The 22,610-nt window shown below is 35.3% G+C and overlaps 1 protein-coding gene across 1 annotated transcript in view; it reads right to left on the bottom strand.

Annotated features, from left to right (window-relative positions):
• The window catches only part of TBC1D32 (TBC1 domain family member 32), a 207,882-nt gene that overhangs the window by 22,634 nt on the left and 162,638 nt on the right, over nucleotides 1–22,610 (bottom strand). Inside the window, exons 29-31 of the mRNA XM_044917351.1 lie at nucleotides 9,880–9,949; nucleotides 8,058–8,173; nucleotides 7,153–7,307 (exon numbers count right to left, since the gene is read on the bottom strand). Of these exons, the coding sequence (XP_044773286.1) occupies nucleotides 7,153–7,307; nucleotides 8,058–8,173; nucleotides 9,880–9,949 (341 nt within the window). The remainder of the gene's footprint in view (nucleotides 1–7,152; nucleotides 7,308–8,057; nucleotides 8,174–9,879; nucleotides 9,950–22,610) is intronic.

Here is a 22,610-nt window from a genome sequence, read left to right as displayed (position 1 = left end):
ATGCAACTAATGTAAAATAATCAAACCAACTTTTGTTTTGAGCTGCTATTTCAAAATTAATGTGGTGGCATAACAAGTTACTGCAAACATTATAATTATGTAAGCTAAAAAGTCAGAATGTTATAAACACTGTAGAAAGAATAAATCTCACTTAAGGCAATATTTATACCTTCCAAGACAAAGGAATAAAGTTAATACTGTAATTCAGTGCCTTGTGGAATGAAGGGGATGGCTGTTGCATGAAAGAATAAAAGTATGAGTACACAAGTAATACAGCTTTACATTTCACTACTTGAGTGTATTTCTATATGCTGGCTATCCAGCAGGCTTTGGCCAATGATTCTATCACATAAAAAAGTTTTAGCTTGTCAACTCTTTGGGATATCTGCATAGTCCCCTTTTTCTAAGATAGTATTAACCTAAATCTGAACTTGAGATACTAATAACTGAAATTGGGAACTCCATTGGAAATTTATCACTAAAACTGGGAAAAAATGCATAGTGCATTCCCATCAAAGTTCTTAGACCAGCTATTTTCTATATATTTCTATAATAATTACATATTAATCTTATATAATTTACATATTTTATATTTTACATTTATTTATATATCCATTTATATATGTGTGGATATATATACACACATCTTCCAAACTGGCATTTTTCTGCAATTTATTCATAAAGTTGGTTATATTTTCAGTTTGGCTCTTAGGTACAATTTATGTCATCATGATCACTCTATAATACTTCAGTGAGTGTCCAATATCTAACCACAACATTTTAAAACAAAGAATAAACTTGAGAGGTATCATTTTATGTCAAGAAAAACTGATAGACTATACCCGATAGACTTATACTAAAAATTGATATTCAAATTAATTCTGAAGATTGGATAATTAAGAAACTTCTTCCAGAAAGGCATTTTATGTTCTTTACTGGATAACTGTAATAAAGAAAATTAATGTTTTTAAATTAAAACAAATCAACTTATATATAACAATTATATACGAGTTAAAATGAGGATTTCTTTCAAACTTTATTGCTAAAGTGCTTTTAAGGATTTAGGTTTGAGTTATATACTAAAATTTCTGAAACCAGTAAGATGATTTATCAGTGGTTTTTCTGTTTTATCATTTATCATCATAAAGGACAATTTACCATTTCACATTGCATAAATATATATTTATAGGAATATATATGTAGAAATATATATTTTATGACAGGTTCTCAGAGATACCTCAGAGTACACACACAAAAATTAATTTATATACTGATGACTGGAGACATACTACAGCACATTAAGTGGACATCCTATAGCCAACCTCAGGTGAATAACTGACAAAAAATAAACTTTCCTTTGAATAGTTAAAAATAATATAAACTTAGGGGCACTGGGGTGGCTCAGTCAGTTAAGTATCCGACTCTTGATTTCGGCTCAGGTCATGATCACAGGAACATGAGATTGAGCCCAGAATTTGCCTGAGATTCTCTCCCTCCCTCTCCCTCTCCTTCTGCCCAAGTCCCACCTCCCCCCCAACCCACCCCCACACACATGCATGCATGCTCGCTCTCTCTCAGGTAAATACATCTTTAAAATATAAATATACAGGGGCGCCTGGGTGGCTAGTTGGTTAAGCGACTGCCTTCGGCTCAGGTCATGATCCTGGAGTCCCGGGATCGAGTCCCGCATCGGGCTCCCTGCTCAGCGGGGGGTCTGCTTCTCCCTCTGACCTTCCTCCCTCTCATGCTCTCTGTCTCTCATTCTCTCTGTCTCAAATAAATAAATAAAATCTTTAAAAAAAAATTAAATTAAAAAAATAAAATATAAATATACACACATACATAAGGTATATGTATAGATACATATACATTAACATATACCTATTAAAATATATGTATATATGTGTATATATACATACATATAAATATATATGTATTCATATATACATATATAAACTGAAAATCTGGATCCTTTATCTTCTTTTACGAAATACACATTTCACTAATGACTATTTGTACAGAATTAATGAGTTTAAAAACACAAAAAATCAACTTATACATATATATTAATTTTCAGTGAAAGCCTAGGTAATAATTTTCTGAATATAAGCATAATAGTAGTGTAAGAAATGTATGTATAAGAAATAATTCTTATACACTGTCTTCTATGTTGTATTGAAAACAATATATTTGGAGTAGGTGTGTTTAGAGATGGAGACAAGAGACTAATTACACTCTCAGAAAAAACAAGCTATTATGTAATGGAGTCCCAAAGCTCAGGCAAGAGTTCTACTCTTATAGATTATCCTGTGTTGGAAGAAATTATGCCATACTTTTTTGTAACCAACACAGCTCCCAGCACCAAGCCTTGCATAGAATAGCTACACAACAAATTATTGACTGAATTACAAGAAAAGATGTTAATGACTGTACCTTGTAATCCCAGTACACTCACTTATAATAAAAATTTTATTAATTGGTCTATTAATTACCACTACATAACTCTAATTTATAGTAAATGGTGTTCATAAAACCAGATCAATAATAACTCTGATCTACCTAAATACAACACAGTCTTCTGAATCATCAAATTATAAAGCCTGTTTGTTATACTTCTAGTGTTTTGATGTATTTTGCTTAGTCACAACTCTCTGAAAAGATGGCAACTTTTAATAACGGTAACTCTAAGTAAAATTCAGAATATAGGATTAAACACAAAACATGTAGGAAAACAGCATGTAATATATCATCTAAGTGACATAAAATAACATACAAACTATGCTAAAACTGTGAAAAAGAATATCGGTAAAACTTTTGGGTTGGGATATACTAGAAAGCATCATAACAGGAAGCAAGGACTTTATAAAATAATACTTTTTAGAGTATTTTACTTTAGAGATTAAAAATGAAAAGATATGCGCCTTAAAAGACAGACCATAGTAAGCAGTCTTTTGGTTTTTCCCTTCCACTATAGGTAGTTCTGATGAGTCAACTCTATTCCTGACACTAGAAAAATCTAGTTCTATGGAAATTAAATAGAAAGACCCTATGAGAAAGACAAACTCTCCAAACCAATTTAAATGGGCCCAAACCAGTGCAGTCTAGTCCTCCACTCTGGGGATCTGTGTGCAGAGAATGGGCCATGCTGTATGGGCAAGGCTGCAATGAATCTGTGCAGCACTTGCATCATGCAGGAGGTGAACAGAAAACATTTTTTCTTACCTCTGATTCTAAAATTCTAGAAAACCCATCTTTCTTCTCTCCAGGGGAAAAAAAGCACATGGGAAAATGCAATCTTTAAATATGGATCTAAGACTTAAAGTTATACAGAAAAGAAAGGGGTTTTGACACTAGTTCTGTCCTACAAGTGACTGGTCATATGATTTACTATTGCTAATGCCTTGCAAATGGTTATAAGTGTGCCAAGACACATTGACAGCTGTAAAATTTAAATCTAAATGTACATTTGAACAGTATTAGAATTGTTAACTCTAAACTTCCTGTGTTAACTGTTTTTTATTTTATGAGGAGTAAGAGAGGAATATATCCACACATATTTTTATATATATAAAATATATATAACTCTCCCATGATCTTCCTGTTGAACTACACTAGTTCATTTGACTATGACTTTAGCTTGATTTATCATCAATGGAGTTTTACCTGTACGTGAATGTGAAATAGTTCAGTTTTTATTTAAATTTAATTTGTTCTCCTTTTGCATATGTTTTTATTAACAGAAGACATATGTGGTTGTTGCTTTTATTATAATTATTACTTGAGATTAGGTATTCCCACATGGAAATATTTGATTTTTTGATCTTTCATAATCTGTCATTTTATTAACAGCTTTTAGTTAAAATTAGCCAAACTCTGATTCTTGATGAAATTCCATAAAGAATTAGTATATTATCATTTAGAAAGTTTTTTTTTAAGAACAAATAATAATGAAAGATAATTTAATACAGTCAATACATTAAAGGATTCTTCTGGTCTCAATGGCTTCAAAGGAAAAATTTTTTCAAATTATTTTTATCTCATATGAGTAGATAGTCATAGTTTATAAAATTTTGAGAACTTCAAAGTAATATTTCATTATTTCCTATATTGCTTATCCAAGGCCAATTTTTTACACCTTTTTGAAGTGTGGCATAATTTCTTCCAATACACGATAATTTGCTTACAACATTCTTAAGAATGCAGAGGATCTATTATCTTTTGAATATTTTTTTAAAGTAATAAAAGCTTACTGTCCTTTACATATTTGTATTTAAATATTAATTCACACACTCAACACCTATTTGTTGAATTAATTACTATTGAAAATAGTTTGGGACACACTGATAAACAAAAGAGAAAACCCTGCCTTCCTAGAGCTTATACATTTAAGTGTTTAAATAAATATACAAATTAAGCAGCATATTAAGAATTGACATAGGCTGGGCGCCTGGGTGGCTCAGTTGGTTAAGCGACTGCCTTCGGCTCAGGTCATGATCCTGGAGTCCCTGGATTGAGTCCCACATTGGGCTCCCTGCTCGGCAGGGAGTCTGCTTCTCCCTCTGACCCTCCCGACCCTCCCCCCTCTCATGTGCTCTCTCTCTCAAATAAATAAATAAAATCTTAAAAAAAAAAAAAAGAATTGACATAGGCTATGGAAGAAAAGGAACAGGGTAATAAGGTTGAAGAATGCTGGACTGGGGCATAAGTTGAAGCTTTTGTGAGGTTGATTATAATAACGAGATTGAGTTAAAGAAGGTGGACAAGTTTGTACTATTATTAGCTAAAGCCAAAGTATCTCACCATAATTGCAGATTAGCTTATTTTATCAACCTGCACACAAAGTGTCACTGCAATGTTTGAGACCAATGGAACAAACAAAATAGAAAAGGGACTAATTTTTTTAAATAATTAATATTATTACTGAATGCACTAACAAGCGGCATAGAAAAAGCACCAATCCATTAAATGATTAAATCAAAAACATTTATACCATGGAGTAGTGACTTAGCTAACAGCTCTAAGACAAAATCCCTGAAGAGGAATATTAGCAGAATGTTATTTTACAAAGAAGCACTAAAACAAACTCCTGGTAACAAAATATTCAACTTGGTATATTTGCAGTTGAAAAGAAAAAATGGTACTATATAAGGCACTGCATAAGTGTTCATTGATGGTACAGCTGCACCAACAGAAAGGTATCAAGGCTTTACATCAAGAGTTTGTCCTAAACACCCTGAGTAACACGTCACTCCATTCCATTCACAGATCTATATTCCATATTCAATGATGCTATCAAAATAAATCTAATAAAATCCAAGCTGCTAGAGTCCTGCCTGATTTCAGTTTTATGGAAAGAAAACCTATTAGAGCACAACATTACTGTTGTGTTAAAAATAAAATGTGTTTTGAAAAAGTTTATATTAGTCACCGTATAGTACATCATTAGTTTTTGATGTAGTGTTCCATGATTCATTGTTTGCGTATAACACCCAGTGCTCCATGCAATATGTGTCCTCCTTAATACTCATCACCAGGCTATCCCACCCCCCCCCCCCCCCCCCCCCCCCTAAAACCCCCGGTTTTTTCCCATAGTCCACAGTCTCTCATGGTTAGTCTCCCCCTCTGATTTCCGCCCCCTTCATTTTTCCCTTCCTTCTCCTAATGTCCTCCATGCTATTCCTTACATTCCACATATAAGTGAAATCATATGATAATTGTCTTTCTCTGCTTGACTAACCCTAACATAGTATAATAAAATAAAATAAAGAATAAAATAAAAAAATAAACATATGGACTGAAACACAGACTTTTCAGACGGGATGAAACATGGTCCACCTGTATGCTGTCTTGTATTAGCCTATCTTGTATAGTAGACAGTTTCCCCAAGTTGGAGATCTTAATGGCAGTAAGTAAAACAAAATACAGAAACGTTAGCAAATTGAGGGATGCTCTTACCTCTAAACTCTAAGATTTCATGAAGCTAGTAAAACCCTTTAAAAAGTCAATTAGAGAAAGACATGTATCATATGATCTCACTGATATGAGGAATTCTTAATCTCAGGAAACAAACTGAGGGTTGCTGGTGTGGTGGGGGGTGGGAGGTATGGGGTGGCTGGGTGATAGACATTGGGGAGGGTATGTGTTATGGTGAGCACTGTGAATTGTGTAAGGCTGTTGAATCACAGACCTGTACCTCTGAAACAAGTAATACATTATATGTTAAAAAAAAGAAGATAGTAAGAAGGGAAAAATGAAGGGGGAGAATCGGAGGGGGAGACGAACCATGAGAGACTATGGACTCTGAGAAACTGAGGGTTCTAGAGGGGAGGGGGTGGGGGGATGGGTTAGCCTGGTGATGGGTATTAAAGAGGGCACGTATTGAATGGAGCACTGGGTGTTATAGGCCAACAATGAATTATGGAACACTACATCAAAAACTAATGATGTAATGTATGGTGATTGATATAACATAATAAAAAAATTAATAAAATAAAATATACTATAATACTGTAATCAAAACTCATCATAGATTTCCAAACTCATCATAGATTTCCATATTCCATATAGAACATGTTGACAATTTTGACCTAATTATTTTCTTCTTTTTTTTAAAGATTTTATTTATTTATTTGAGAGAGAGAGAATGAGAGAGAGCACATGAGAGAGGGGAGGGTCAAAGGGAGAAGCAGACTCCCTGCCGAGCAGGAAGCTGGATGCGGGACTCGATCCAGGGACTCCAGGATCATGACCTGAGCCGAAGGCAGTCGCTTAACCAACTGAGCCACCCAGGCGCCTGACCTAATTATTTTCTTACGCTGTAATTTAACTGATTCTTTCTAACAAAGCAACAATAAAAAAATTCAATAGCTCTTTTTACATATGTATTTTTTATAATTTACTAAATTACAAGTTTAAAATTTAATAATCCAACTATTATCACTAATCTTTCATTCAGTTACCATTAGGTAAGACACCAAGCATTTGGGAAAATGTCAAATCTGTGTCTTCAAAGAGAATCAGACAAAAAGCATTCAGGTGGAAAATGAACGTAATTTATTATGGAGCCCTCTACAAATAAGATCCCAATGAATTTAAATAGGATTTGCCTTAAAATTTAACACACTCATTTAAAGACAGAGTAAAAAGTCTTACAGAAACATGTAGTCTTGGCAACCAAAGGAAAGCAGAAGTCAGAAGCCTCGAGAACTGCTGAAGAAATCTGAGTGTTTTCTCTTTGTCCCCCAACATTATCATGAACAAAGAAGATACAAACCAGTCATGGCCAGCATAAGTCCCCTGCAGGCAGACTGAAAACCACAGTTAAGGAACTTCTGCAATATTTTACCTTAGAAGATGAAATATAAGAACTCCATTAATACTCATTTCCAGGATCCTGATCAGGAAAGAGATATTGATACCTAGTCCTCATTTTATCTTCAACCAATTTACAAGCTAATTTGCTGTTTACTTACATAAGTAAAGGAGGGCAATGGCACTTGTAAATGCAGAAAGAACTATCTGCTTTGTGGCAACATTTATTCAAGTCATTAAAATCATAGTACCACTTCTTTCTCTGGATTAGGTTACCTGCTAAATTACTAACATAATCAAATATTTAAAAATCCATACATTTTTAGAATTCAGTAATGCAAGTGGTTCATATGCTTTTTTCCCTTCAAGTCAAACCTACTTCTGAAAAATAACCAATTCAAGTAAAATAAATGTATGTTCTATTGTTATTCTAGATTTACTCACTCTAGAATACTCTTATTCTAGATATACTAAACCTATTTTTAAAAATTTCTTATATGTATCTGAAAATATAGCCTAATAACTTTACTCAGTTTAAGATTCAATAAGTAAGACTGAATTTAGTAATTACTACACAATTTAATAAAATTCATATTTAAAATACAGAATACTATAAAGGTACATCATAACGAATCAGCAATATAGGTTAAAGTATTATTTTATTAAAAATGTGTTAAGGTACCCTACCAAAGAACTATGAAAAACACATAATGTTCAATTACTGTGAATCCACTCAAAAAGGATACGAAGAGAAGATTTTACAGGAGCTTGCTGCTGTTTCAGGAATCTCTCACAGTGCTTTAAAACCAAGGTAAGATCATTTTCTGCACTGTCTTTTAACAGGTTGAGAAACTTGCCATATCTACATTAAAAGCCCACAAAACATACAAAATGAAAAACATCAGGCTCTGCATTGCAAATTCACTTTTTAAAATCCATCAAGCATAGTCCTCTTGAGATCCCAAGGTTTTAAGTTTTCTTTTACTTCTAGAACAACTATGCTACACAGAACACTTACAGGGAGAGCTTAACACTCAATATATGTTCCTGATAATTATATTTGGATTAGCAGTAGTTATCTGGTAAATACAACTTTAAAGGAAAATAAAACAGTAATGAGAGAACAAAATGTAGATACTGTAGATAAGAAGAATACAAGCATTTTTTCTTGAACTTAATCTAAAACATGCAATGTTGACAGGTTAGACTGACTGAATGTTAAGTCTAGAAGCAATTTTAGATTTCATCTAGTCCAAAGGTTTTGAAAGGGAGCACTTCCCCTGCTGGGGCCACTTGGGAAATTCATGGGGGCGTTTTTGATTGCATAGTGACTGGGGGCACTAACGGCAGTTGGTGAGTGATGGTCAGGAGGTTAGATGTGGGACAGTCCTGCACAACCACTTGCAAATGGCCTGCCTGTTATTTGCATGGGTGAAGAAGCTATTCATAATTTGAAACCAATTCTGCTTTATATAAGATCATATTTTTTTCTATATTTTTTATGATACACTGAATGCAACTATGTGTAAATCAGGGAAAGACAGTACTTTCATTGTTTGAAGCCTAAGACTTGTTCTCCATTTTGGAAAGTCACTTTGCCAGTGGCAAAACTCGAGCAGTATTTGAAGGACCAAGACACCATCAGTCTCTATTTGTGGCTGCCAAAGTCACAATGATTCTATATGGTTGACAGCTATGTCATATACTGTAGTTGGGCACAAACATTTCATTACAAATTACTTTCCATTTACTTCTTACCAATAAGACATTATATTGAATTTTAAAAATATGTGACTAGCTTGCTCATGTTATCTATGGATTCCATTTCAGAATAGAAATTGGACATTACAAAATAAAAAGCAGATATAGGGTCACAAAACAATGAGTGACATGTTTTATGTGACACAGATGGATTAGCCGGAATTACTATCACACTTTTCATTATAATGCTATGAATTTATAAAAATAGTCATTTTAAAAGTTTCCATATGCATCTTTTTTATAATTGATTCTAAAGATTACCCACTGAAGTAGGATGGAACTGTTAAGATCCCCATTTAATAAGCAAGAGAGGAGACTCACTCCTTAATTCACAGTCTGCTGTTTAGCTTATTTCTTTTGAAAATTACAATTTGAGACTAAAAATTCAAACTACTATAATTGGTTTATTCATTTTTAACTTCAGTGTCTATCCTTAAGGTACTTTTGTACTCATCACCATAGTTTGACAATTAAAATCTATTATATTTTAGAAAATGGCATGATTGTGCTACCAATGTGCTGATTTTTACAATGCATTTTTTTTTTTTTTTTGGAAAAAACCTGTAGTCATAGAGGCTTAAATACACTGTAATTAGCCTCTGAAATGATAATGAACCATAACTGATTTACCAGCAGAGGTAATTTAATCATGTGCCAATATCCCCAAAACAAAGTTATCATTTTCTGAATGATAAACTCTGCATTTAAAGTACACAAAATAGTCAGTTGTTAAATACTATTAAGCACATATCAGGAAGATAAACAAATTCTAGAAATGCGCAAGGGAGATATTTCCCTATAATATACCTGACAGTCATTTTAATGCCAAGCTGCTGCACAGATGAAAGACTTTCGTTCTTCACATTTGCATCAGTAGCTAAAAACAAGAGAAAACTGGGTTATAAAAATGTATAAAAGTCTGCATAATAATCACATTTTAATTGAAAATTGATGAAAGTAATGTTTTTACATATTTTAATGTGAATTTTGAAAACACTGATGGATTTGTTCTTTTAAGAGCTGTCAGTTATATTTTCAAAGAAATTAACAGGAAACTTTTTATAATAACTTTTCTCCTATAAAAATCATTTAAAAGCATATTAAATACAAAACAACTAATTGTAGGGTTTTTTTTATTCTTATGTTAATCCCCATACATTACATCATTAGTTTTAGATGAAGTGTTCCATGATTCATTGTTTGTGCATAACACCCAGTGCTCCATGCAGAATGTGCCCTCCTCAATACCCACCACCAGGCTAACCCATCCTCCCACCCCCCTCCCCTCTAGAACCCTGTTTGATTTTCAGAGTCCATCGTCTCTCATGGTTCGTCTACCCCTCCGATTTCCCCCGCTTCATTCTTCCCCTCCCGCTACCTTCTTCTTCTTCTTCTTTTTTTTTCTTAACATATATTGCATTATTTGTTTCAGAGGTACAGATCTGAGATTCAACAGTCTTGCACAATTCACAGCGCTTACCAGAGCACATACCCTCCCCAGTGTCTATCACCCAGTCACCCCATCCTTCCCACCCCACCCCCCACTCCAGCAACCCTCAGTTTGTTTCCTGAGATTAAGAATTCCTCATATCAGTGAGATCATATGATACATGTCTTTCTCTGTTTGACTTATTTCACTCAACATAATACCCTCCAGTTCCATCCACGTCGTTGCAAATGGCAAGATCTCATTCCTTTTGATGGCTGCGTAATATTCCATTGTATATATATACCACATCTTCTTTATCCATTCATCTGTTGATGGACATCTTGGCTCTTTCCACAGTTTGGCTATTGTGGACATTGCTGCTATAAACATCGGGGTGCACGTACCCCTTCGGGTCCCTACATTTGTATCTTTGGGGTAAATACCCAGTAGTGCAATTGCTGGATCATATGGTAGCTCTATTTTCAACTTTTTGAGGAACCTCCATACAGTTTTCCAGAGTGGCTGCACCAGCTTGCATTCCCACCAACAGTGTAGGAGCGTTCCCCTTTCTCCGCATCCCCGCCAACATCTGTCGTTTCCTGACTTGTTAATTTTAGCCATTCTGACTGGTGTGAGGTGGTATCTCATTGAGGTTTTGATTTGGATTTCCCTGATGCCGAGCGATCTTGAGCACTTTTTCATGTGTCTGTTGGCCATTTGGATGTCTTCTTTGCAAAAATGTCTGTTCATGTCTTCTGCCCATTTCTTGATTGGATTCTTTGTTCTTTGGGTGTTGAGTTTGATGAGTTCTTTATAGATTTTGGATACTAGCCCTTTATCTGATATGTCATTTGCAAATATCTTCTCCCATTCTGTCGGTTGTCTTTGGGTTTTGTTGACTGTTTCCTTTGCTTTGCAAAAGCTTTTTATCTTGATGAAGTCCCAATAGTTCATTTTTGCCCTTGCTTCCCTTGCCTTTGGCGATGTTTCTAGGAAGAAGTTGCTTCGGCTGAGGTCAAAGAGGTTGCTGCCTGTGTTTTCCTTTAGGATTTGGATGGACTCCTGTCTCACATTGAGGTCTTTCAACCATTTGGAGTCTATTTTTGTGTGTGGTGTAAGGAAATGGTCCAGTTTCATTCTTCTGCATGTGGCTATCCAATTTTCCCAACACCATTTGTTGAAGAGACTGTCTTTGTTCCATTGGACATTCTTTCCTGCTTTGTCAAAGATGAGTTGACCATAGAGTTGAGGGTCCATTTCTGGGCTTTCTGTTCTGTTCCATTGATCTATGTGTCTGTTTTTGTGCCAGTACCATGCTGTCTTGATGATGACAGCTTTGTAATAGAGCTGGAAGTCCGGAATTGTGATGCCGCTGGCTTTGCTTTTCTTTTTCAACATTCCTCTGGCTATTCGAGGTCTTTTCTGGTTCCATACAAATTTTAGGATGATTTGTTCCATTTCTTTGAAAAAAGTAGATGGTATTTTGATGGGGATTGCATTGAATGTGTAGATTGCTCTAGGTAGCATTGACATCTTCACAATATTTGTTCTCCCAATCCATGAGCATGGAATGTTTCCCATTTCTTTGTGTCTTCCTCAATTTCTTTCATGAGTATTTTATAGTTTTCTGAGTACAGATCCTTTGTCTCTTTGGTTAGATTTATTCCTAGGTATCTTATGGTTTTGGGTGCAACTGTAAATGGGATCGACTCTTTAATTTCTCTTTCTTCTGTCTTGTTGTTGGTGTATAGGAATGCCACTGATTTCTGTGCATTGATTTTATATCCTGCCACTTTACTGAATTCCTGTATGAGTTCTAGCAGTTTTGGGGTGGAGTCTTTTGGGTTTTCCACATAAAGTATCATATCATCTACAAAGAGTGAGAGTTTGACTTCTTCCTTGCCAATTTGGATGCCTTTGATTTCTTTTTGTTGTCTGATTGCTGTGGCTAGGACTTCCAATACTATGTTGAATAGCAGTGGTGATAGTGGACATCCCTGCCGCGTTCCTGACCTTAGGGGGAAAGCTCTCAGTTTTTCCCCATTGAGAATGATATTCGCTGTAGGTTTTTCATAGATGGCTTTTATGATATTGAGGTATGTACCCTCTATCCTTATACTCTGAAGAGTTTTGATCAAGAAAGGATGCTGTACTTTGTCAAATGCTTTTTCTGCATCTATTGAGAGGATCATATGATTCTTGTTCTTTCTTTTATTAATGTATTGTATCACATTGATTGATTTGGGGATGTTGAACCAACCTTGCAGCCCAGGGATAAATCCCACTTGGTCATGGTGAATAATCCTTTTAATGTACTGTTGGATCCTATTGGCTAGTATTTTGGTGAGAATTTTTGCATCCATGTTCATCAGGGATATTGGTCTGTAATTCTCCTTTTTGATGGGGTCTTTGTCTGGTTTGGGGATCAAGGTAATGCTGGCCTCATAAAATGAGTTTGGAAGTTTTCCTTCCATTTCTGTTTTTTGGAACAGTTTCAGAAGAATAGGTATTAATTCTTCTTGAAAGGTTTGGTAGAATTCCCCTGGGAAGCCATCTGGCCCTGGGCTTTTGTTTGTCGGGAGATTTTTGATGACTGCTTCAATTTCCTTAGTGGTTATAGGTCTGTTCAGGTTTTCTATTTCATCCTGGTTCAGTTTTGGTAGTTGGTACATCTCTAGGAATGCATCCATTTCTTCCAGGTTATTTAATTTGCTGGCATAGAGTTGCTCATAATATGTTCTTATAATTGTTTGTATTTCTTTGGTGTTGGTTGTGATCTCTCCTCTTTCATTCATGATTTTGTTGATTTGGGTCATTTCTCTTCTCTTTTTGATACGTCTGGCCAGGGGTTTATCAATCTTGTTAATTCTTTCAAAGAACCAGCTCCTAGTTTCGTTGATGTGTTCTACTGTTCTTTTAGTTTCTATTTCATTGATTTCTGCTCTGATCTTTATTATTTCTCTTCTCCTGCTGGGTTTAGGCTTTATTTGCTGTTCTTTCTCCAGCTCCTTTAGGTGTAGGGTTAGGTTGTGTACTTGAGACCTTTCTTGCTTCTTGAGAAAGGCTTGTATTGCTATATACTTTCCTCTTAGGACTGCCTTTGCTGCATCCCAAAGATTTTGAATAGTTGTGTTTTCATTTTCATTGGTTTCCATGTATTTTTTTAATTCTTCTTTAATTTCCTGGTTGACCCATTCGTTCTTCAGTAGGATGCTCTTTAGCCTCCATGTATTTGAGTTCTTTCTGACTTTTGTCTTGTGATTGAGCTCTAGTTTCAAAGCATTGTGGTCTGAAAATAAGCAGGGAATGATTCCAATCTTTTGGTACCGGTTGAGACCTGATTTATGACCTAGGATGTGATCTATTCTGGAGAATGTTCCACGGGCACTAGAGAAGAATGTGTATTCCATTGCTTTGGGGTGGAATGTTCTGAATATGTCTGTAAAGTCAATTTGGTCCAGTGTGTCATTTAAAGTCTTTATTTCCTTGTTGATCTTTTGCTTAGACGATCTGTCCATTTCAGTGAGGGGGGTGTTAAAGTCCCCCACTATTATTGTATTGTTGTCGATGTGTTTCTTTGCTTTTGTTATTAATTGGCTTATATAATTGGCTGCTCCCATGTTAGGGGCATAGATATTTACAATTGTTAGATCTTCTTATTGGATAGATCCTTTAAGTATGATGTAGTGTCCTTCCTCATCTCTTATTACTGTCTTTGGTTTAAATTCTAATTTGTCTGATATAAGGATTGCCACCCCAGCTTTCTTTTGGTGTCCATTAGCATGGTCAATGGTTTTCCACCCCCTCACTTTCAATCTGGGGCTGTCTTTGGGTCGAAAATGAGTCTCTTACAGACAGCATATCGATGGGTCTTGTTTTTTAATCCAGCCTGATAGCCTGTGTCTTTTGATTGGGGCATTGAGCCCATTTATATTCAGGGTAACTATTGAAAGATAGGAATTTAGTGCCATTGTATTGCCTGTAAGGTGACTGTTACCGTATATTGTCTGTGTTCCTTTCTGGTCTATGTTGCTTTTAGGCTCTCTCTTTGCTTAGAGGACCCCTTTCAAGATTTCCTGTAGGGCTGGTTTTGTGTTTGCAAATTCCTTTAGTTTTTGTTTGTCCTGGAAGCTTTTTATCTCTCCTTCAATTTTCAATGACAGCCTAGCTGGATATAGTATTCTTGGCTGCATATTTTTCTCATTTAGTGCTCTGAATATATCCTGCCAGTCCTTTCTGGCCTGCCAGGTCTCTGTGGATAGGTCTGTTGCCAATCTAATGTTTCTACCCTTGTAGGTTACATATCTCTTCTCCCGAGCTGCTTTCAGGATTTTCTCTTTGTCTATGAGACTCATAAGTTTTACTATTAGATGTCGGGGTGTTGACCTATTTTTATTGATTTTGAGAGGGGTTCTCTGTGCTTCCTGGATTTTGATGCCTGTTTCCTTCCCCAAATTAGGGAAGTTCTCTGCTATAATTTGCTCCATTATACCTTCTGCCCCTCTCTCTCTTTCTTCTTCTTCTGGGATCCCAATTATTCTAATGTTGTTTCGTCTTATGGTATCGCTTATCTCTCGAATTCTGCCCTCGTGATCCAGTAGTTGTTTATCTCTCTTTTTCTCAGCTTCTTTATTTTCCATCATTTCATCTTCTATATTACTGATTCTCTCTTCTGCCTCATTTATTCTATTAGTTAGCACCCCCATTTTTGATTGCACTTCATTAATAGCCTTTTTGATTTCTACTTGGTTGGATTTTAGTTCTTTTACTTCTCCAGAAAGGATTTCTCTAATAACTTCCATATTTTTTTCAAGCCCAGCTAGTATCTTTAAAGTGATGATTCTGAACTCTATATCTGACATCGTACTAATGTCCGTATTGAGTAGGTCCCTGGCAGTCGGTACTACCTCTTGTTCTTTTTGTTGAGGTGATTTTTTCCGTCTTGTCATTTTGTGCAGAGGAGAATAGATGAATGAGAGAACAAAATGCTAGCAGAGTAACAACGTCCCCAGAAAATATACTCTAAACAAATCAGAAAAAACCTGAAGCAGTGGGAAAAGAAAGGGAAAGAGAGAAAAAAGAAAAAGAAAAAAAAGATAAAGATAAAGATAAAAACAAAAACAAAAACAAACAAAACAACAACAACAAAAAACCCAGAATGTGATCAAATATGATCAGGCTGATATATAGATCAGTGCCACACACTAGATTTGGGGTGTATTTTGGTCTTTTAGAAGAAAGTGCCTCCCAAAATTTTAAAGAAAGAAAAACTTATATATGTACAAAAATAAGGGTTGATATGATGAAGGGATGGAATATTATAAAAAATTTGGAAATTATAAAAAATTTTATAAAAGGAATTGATAAGAAGTTGTTTGAAAAAAGAAAGAAGAGGATTTAAAAAAAGAAAAAAAAAGGGAGAGGATGTGATCAGGCAGGGGAATAGAAAACACCATATACTAGAGATTTAGGGTATATTTTGATCTGTTAGAAGAAACTATCTCAAAATTTTAAAGAGAGAACAACTTATATATATAAGCCAAAAATACGGGTAACTACTATGAAGGGATAGAATATGACTCTAAAAATGAAAAATAAAAAATGTTTTTTTTTTTTAAAAAAAAGGGATTGATAAGATGTTGGTTAAAAAAGGGAAAAAGAAAAATTCAAAAAGAAAAAAAAAAAAAAAAGACAGTTAAAAAAAAATTAACTTTGAAAGACTACAGAATCATGGTAAAAAAGCCATGAATTCTATGTGCAGTAGTCCCCTAGACTGGAGTTCTGCCGTTCTCATTGATGGGTAAACTTGGTCTTGGCTGGCTGTTCTCGCTGATCTTCTGGGGAGGGGCCTGTTGCCATGGTTTCCAAATGTCTTTCCCGGAGGCAGAATTGCCCCGCCCTTGCCCCCTCCCAGCTAAGTAATCTGCTCAGGTTTGCTCTCCGGGGCTTTTGTTCCCTGCGAGCTTTCCGTACAGCTTTGGAGGCAGAGAGTGAAAATGGCGGCCTCCCAATCTCCGCCGCGGAGGAGCCGAGAACTCGGGGCCCCACTTCTCAGTGAGTCCCCAGAGAAAAGCCGTCAGTCACTCCCGTCTCCCCGGTCTCCAGCCACACTCCGTGCTCACCCGGCCTGTGACCGCGCTTTTCTATCTCTGGCACCTGACCCCGGGTGGAGTCTCCAAACCCAGCAGATCCCTGCGGCGCACTCCCGCGCGGCTCCTCCCGGGGGAGGAAGGTGAGTCTCCCCGGATCTGCCGCTTGTTGGGTCCCTGCTGGAGGAGCAGTGGCCCGACTGTGCCGCGGATCACGGTTTATGGCAACCCCGAGCTGAGAGCCCACGCCTGGGCTCCGCCTCTGCAGCCGGCTTCCCTGCTCCAATACCTGGGAGCTCTGCCACACTCAGGCACCCCCGGTTTTTCTGTGACCCGTGGGTCCTGAGACCACACTGTCCCGGAGGGTTCCACCCCCCGCTTAGCCACCAGAGTGACATCCCTCGGCGGAGCAGACTTTTAAAAGTTCCGATTTTGTGCTCCGCGGCTCTATCACTTGCCAGAAGCGGCCGCCGGAGGCCCCTCCCCCGCCGTCTATCCTCCTGAATATCGCCTCGGATTCACTTCTCCGCACATACTACCTTCCAGAAAGTGGTCGCTTTTCTGATGAGAGAGTTGTTGCTCTTCTTTTCTTCAATCTCCTGTTGAGTTTGTAGGTGTTCAGAATGGTTTGATCCCTATCCAGCTGAATTCCTCAGACCAGACGAAATCCAGGTCTCCTACTCCTCCGCCATCTTGCTCCGCCCCCTCCACGACTAATTGTAGTTTTAAAGCAATCTATTTTTACTTGGGTCCCAGAACACAAAAGCTATTAACCCCAAAATGATCTAGAACATTGTACTTTCATCAAGCAATGCATATATAAGACTTTGAATTACAAATACGTGTAAGTATGGCTGTTCACTTCTTAAAGATTTAAACATGAATGTCAAGAAGGTATAATCAGTGTACTGCTTATAATGTATAACAATATATGAGGGTGGAGTCAACAAGGTTCTTCCAGCAGGAGGATTTTCTTTGTGGAGTAGGAGTTGTGATCTACCAAAAATGAAGAGGCTATATGGTACAGAGGACAACAAGAGTGGTTGAAAATTTGGATTAGGTCTGGAGAACATGGATGATGCAGCTAACAGTGAATGCTCAATAGCATCATTAGATAGCACTGAGGGTTCTAGTTGTAATTTTCAGTTTTGGCTAAAGAAACTGTAGCATGCATGTGCATATACACACATACACACACACACACACACACACACACAATATTAAGGGAACTGTCCAAAATCACATACCTAGTGGTAACGAGGACTAAAAGCTGGGTTTCTCATACTCATGCCAGTAGTTTTTTTTTTTTTTTTTTTTTTTTTTTTTTTTTACCTTCTATTACACACTGGTGCATCTCATCCTATCAGTATGATCTACTTAACTTGTGGACTCATTCATTCCTTTTAATACACCCTTTCTGATAAAATAAGTGTGGAGCACCATGCTAGAAGCTATGGGGGATAAAAGATAAATCATACATCATGCCCTAAAAGAACTTTCCATGTAGTGCCAGAGATAAAATTCGTATATAGATAACGCTGATAAAGATGTTTTAAAGGACTAAGTGGAACAAGAATGGTACAGATAAAGTGTTATGTGAATTCAGAAAGAGAGAGAGATTATGAAGAAGTGGCACTTAAACTGAACCTTAAAATATAGCTAGACTTAAGATCTACAGAGATAAGGAAGAACAACAAATTAAACATCACTGTTATCAAACATCTACTCATTGGACCAGCAATAATTCATCTTTTAGCACTCTTAGAGGTAACGTACCCTGTTTCTTCTAGTCTCATGCCCCAGGAAGCCCTCATAATTCCAGCCAAACCAGACCGGTCTTTTACCTACCTACACTGGTAATTTTCTTTAAAAATAAATAACTTAATTAAAATAAAATGAAATAAACTTAAGTGCTCAGTTAATTTCTTGACAAGCTATATCTGAGTTTTACTTATTCAGATCAGAACACAAACTTAGCAGTATTGTTACATTTGGTCTATAATGAGCAGTTATTTTTTATATATCTTAGAATTCCTCCCTATTTATAAATCTAACTGTACTAATAGATTTACATTCTAGATGTAGAAATTGCTAAGGACAGCTTTGCCCCATTTATATGAGCCAGTATCTTTCTCCTAGACAAAAAAAAAAAAAAAAGACTTTCCATTACTTTATACCAAAAACATACATGTCACAAATTATTCTCTCATAAAATGGCCAATTTTTAAAACTACTAATCATCATTCATATGTTCACCATAATGTCAAGTTCTTAGTCTTATTAACAGCATTTTTAAAAAGTCAGCCATAATTTAAATAGCTTTACCAATGTCCACTACAACACAATCAGATTAAATTCATTTGGGTAGTGATCAGGAAGTTCTTTCTGTGTCAGTACCTGAACACAATTATGGTGATCCTATATTTTATTATTAATTGTATTTTAGTCTCCCAAGTGTAAATAATGTAAGACTTCAGTGCTGCAGTGTTGGTTACACTGGCTGAGTTTGCAAAATTTAAGTAGTTTCAATAAAATATTTTGGTTTTATATATTTCTAGAGCCATGAAATAGACCTACCTCCTAGCAACTATCATAACAGGGTATTATAAGATTGATTTTTTAATTAGTAATATCATATTTTATTGAGGTATACCTTACATTCAAAGAAATATAAAGATCTTAAATGTACAGCTTAATCAATTTTGACAAATGCATACAAGCTGTATAACCCAGACCCCTCTAAGATATGGAATATTTCCATCATCTAGAAGTTCCCTCATGCTCTCTTCTAGCCAATTCCTGCACATCCTTCTTCCCTAAACCAGCCACTGTTCTGATCTCTTTCACTGTTAGTTTAGCTTTACCTAGAACATCATATAAATGGAATCACACAATATGTACCTCTTGTGTTTTTTATTTCACTTAACACAATGTTTTGAGATTCATTCCATATTGTAGCATGTATCAATCATGCTTTTTTATTACGAGTATTATTCCATTATGTAAATATGTTGAAATCTGTTTATTCAACATATATCCTGAAATTTATTTTTTTGGGACATTTGTGTTTCTTTTTTTCAGACTTTGACTTTCATGAATAAAGAGCTCTGAACATTCCTGGGCAAATATCAAAGGCGAGCTATCACTTTACACCTATCAGAGTGGCTAAAATAAAAAAGATAAGTAACAAGTGTTAGCAAAAATGTGGAGGAAAAGAAACCCTTGTACACTGTTGGTGGGAATGTAAACTGGTACATCTACTGTGGAAAACAGTACGGAGATTCCTAAAAAAATTAAAAATAGAAATACCATATGATCCAGTAATTCCACTATTAGGTATTTACCCAAAGAAAATGAAAACAAACACTAATTCAGAAAGATACATGCACCCCTACGTTTATTGTAGCATTATTTACAGTAGCCAAGATATGGAAGCAACCTAAGTGTCCATCCACAGATGAATGGATAAGGAAGATGTGGTATACATATATATATATGCACACACAATGAGTATTATACAGCCATAAAAAAGGATGGGGTAACGCCATTTGTAACAACATGGATGGACCTAGAGGGTATTATGCAAATAGGTCAGACTGAGAAAGACAAATACCATATTATTCCACTCATATATGGGGGAAAAAAAGAACAAACAAAAAGCAGAATCAGACCTATAAATACAGAGAACAAACCGGTGGTTGCCAAAGGAGAGTGGGGTGGAGGGTTAGGCAAAATGGGTGAAGGGGTTTCAGTTATGGAATGCATAAGTCATGGGGATAAAAGCCACAGTATAAGGATTATAGTCATTGATATTGTAATAGCAACGCATGGGGACAGATGGCAGCTACACTTGTGAACACAGCATAATGTATAAACTTATTGAATCACTATGTTGTACACCTGAAATTAAAGTAACACTGTGTGTCAACTATACTCAAAAACAAAACAAAACAAAAAACAGTAAAGTTCTTCAGGCTGAAGAGAAATGATACCAGATGAATACACAGATACATACACACACAACACACATAACACATGTACAAGGGTATAAGAAATTGTAAATGTATGGGTAAATATAAAATAACTTTGCTCTTGTTTCTTAATTTACTTAAAATAATTGACTCAAAGGAAAAACAATGTAAAAATAAAATGCATAGAAAAAACAGCACACAGGAAGGACAAACGGAAATAAACTTTTGTAAGGTTCTTACGTGAAAGACATGGTAATTCATAGTAGACAAAAATATCAAAATCATAGATAAAATTTTAAAACATCAGTAATCATGTAAATGGGCTAAAAACACCAATTAATGGCAGAAATTCTCAGACTGAATTAAAAACAAAGCAAGATGCAACCATATGCTATATATCTTTAGATGCCCTTTAAATTAAAAAACATGATATATTAAAGTTGGGAAGACATATTATACCAACACTACTTATAAGAAAGCTGAATGTCTATATTATTATCAGACAAAATACACTCCAGGGCAAGGAGTATTATAGATAAATGACTTTTTTTTTTTTTTTAAATGATAGCATGGTCAATTCATCAAGAAGAAAAAGCAATACTAAATATATATTTACCAAATTGGAAAACTTCACAATATATGAAGCAAAAACTGAAGAATTAAAGGGACAAGTAGATGAATATAAAATAATAAAGGGAGCTCAACACTACTGTATCAGTATTTGGTACCAAAAGCAGACAAAAATTTAGAAATTATCCAGAAAATCTGAATCGCAGGATCAACTAAATTGTCCTTATTGGTTATTTATAGAACACTGCAACCATCAACTCTAAAATATATACCTTTTCACTTGTCAATGGAACATTTACTAAGACAGAACATTTATTAGGCCATAAAAAGTTTCAAAAAAATTGGAAGAAATTAAATTATACAGAGAATAATCTATAAACACAATAGAATTAAAATAGAAACCAGTAACAAAAAGATATCTGGAAAATCTCCAAATACTTGAAAGTTAAGCAACACACTGCAAATTAATCAAGGTCAAAGTAAGCTAGCAAGCTAAATTAGAAAATATTTTTAATGAAATGATAATTAAGACATTTCTAAACATGCTTTGGGAGGCAACTAAAGCATTGCTTAGGGGAAACTTTATAGCTCTATATACTTTTATTAGAAAAGAATAAAGGTTTAAAGTCAATGATGTAAGCTTCCATCACAGAGGCTAGGAAAAGAAGAGGAAATTAAACCTAAAGTCAGCAGAAAAAAGAAATAAAATATAACAGAAACCAAAAAATACAAAATAAAGAAGCACAGAGGATATCAATAAAACCAAATGTTGGTTCTTTGAAAAGATCAATTATATTGACAAATCTCTACCTGGCTTATAAAGAAAAAAGAGAAAGAGAAAACAAATTATCAGTATCAAGAATAAAAGAGGAAATATCACCATAGATCCAACAGACCCAAGAAGAAATAAAAATCTGAAGAGTCTTACATTTATTAATGAAGTTGAATTAATATTTAAAAAGCAGACCATGAAGAAAACTCAGACCCAAATGGTGTAACTAGTAAATTCTATCAAATAAGTAAAATAATAACAATCTTGCACACTTAAAAGGACAGCATAACCAGATCCCCAAACAATTCAAAGACATTAAAAGAAAACTAATGACCAATACTGCACATGAATATAAATAGAAAAAATATTTTTAAAATATTAGCCACTCAAATTCCGCAATATATTAAAAGGATGAAGGATCGTGATTAAGAAGAATTCATCTCAGAAATGCAAAAATCAATGTAAAACTTTTCCCCTAAGGATAGGAACAAGTAAGTTGTATATTCCTGCTTATATACTCAATTAAGTTTTAACAAAATATAAAAGCAATTCAATGAGCTAAGAAAGCTTTTCAGGCAATTGTTCTGGAACAACTAGATATCAGGGAAAAAAATATGTAAACCCTTACCTCACACCATACACAAAACATAACTCAAAACTGATTATAGACCTTCAGGTAAAAGGCAAAGTATGAAGTATAGAAGACT

The sequence above is a fragment of the Neomonachus schauinslandi genome, chromosome 8, assembly GCF_002201575.2.
Source record: "Neomonachus schauinslandi chromosome 8, ASM220157v2, whole genome shotgun sequence".
Taxonomy (NCBI): Eukaryota; Metazoa; Chordata; class Mammalia; order Carnivora; family Phocidae; genus Neomonachus; species Neomonachus schauinslandi.
This window is presented reverse-complemented; position numbering and strand designations above follow the sequence as displayed.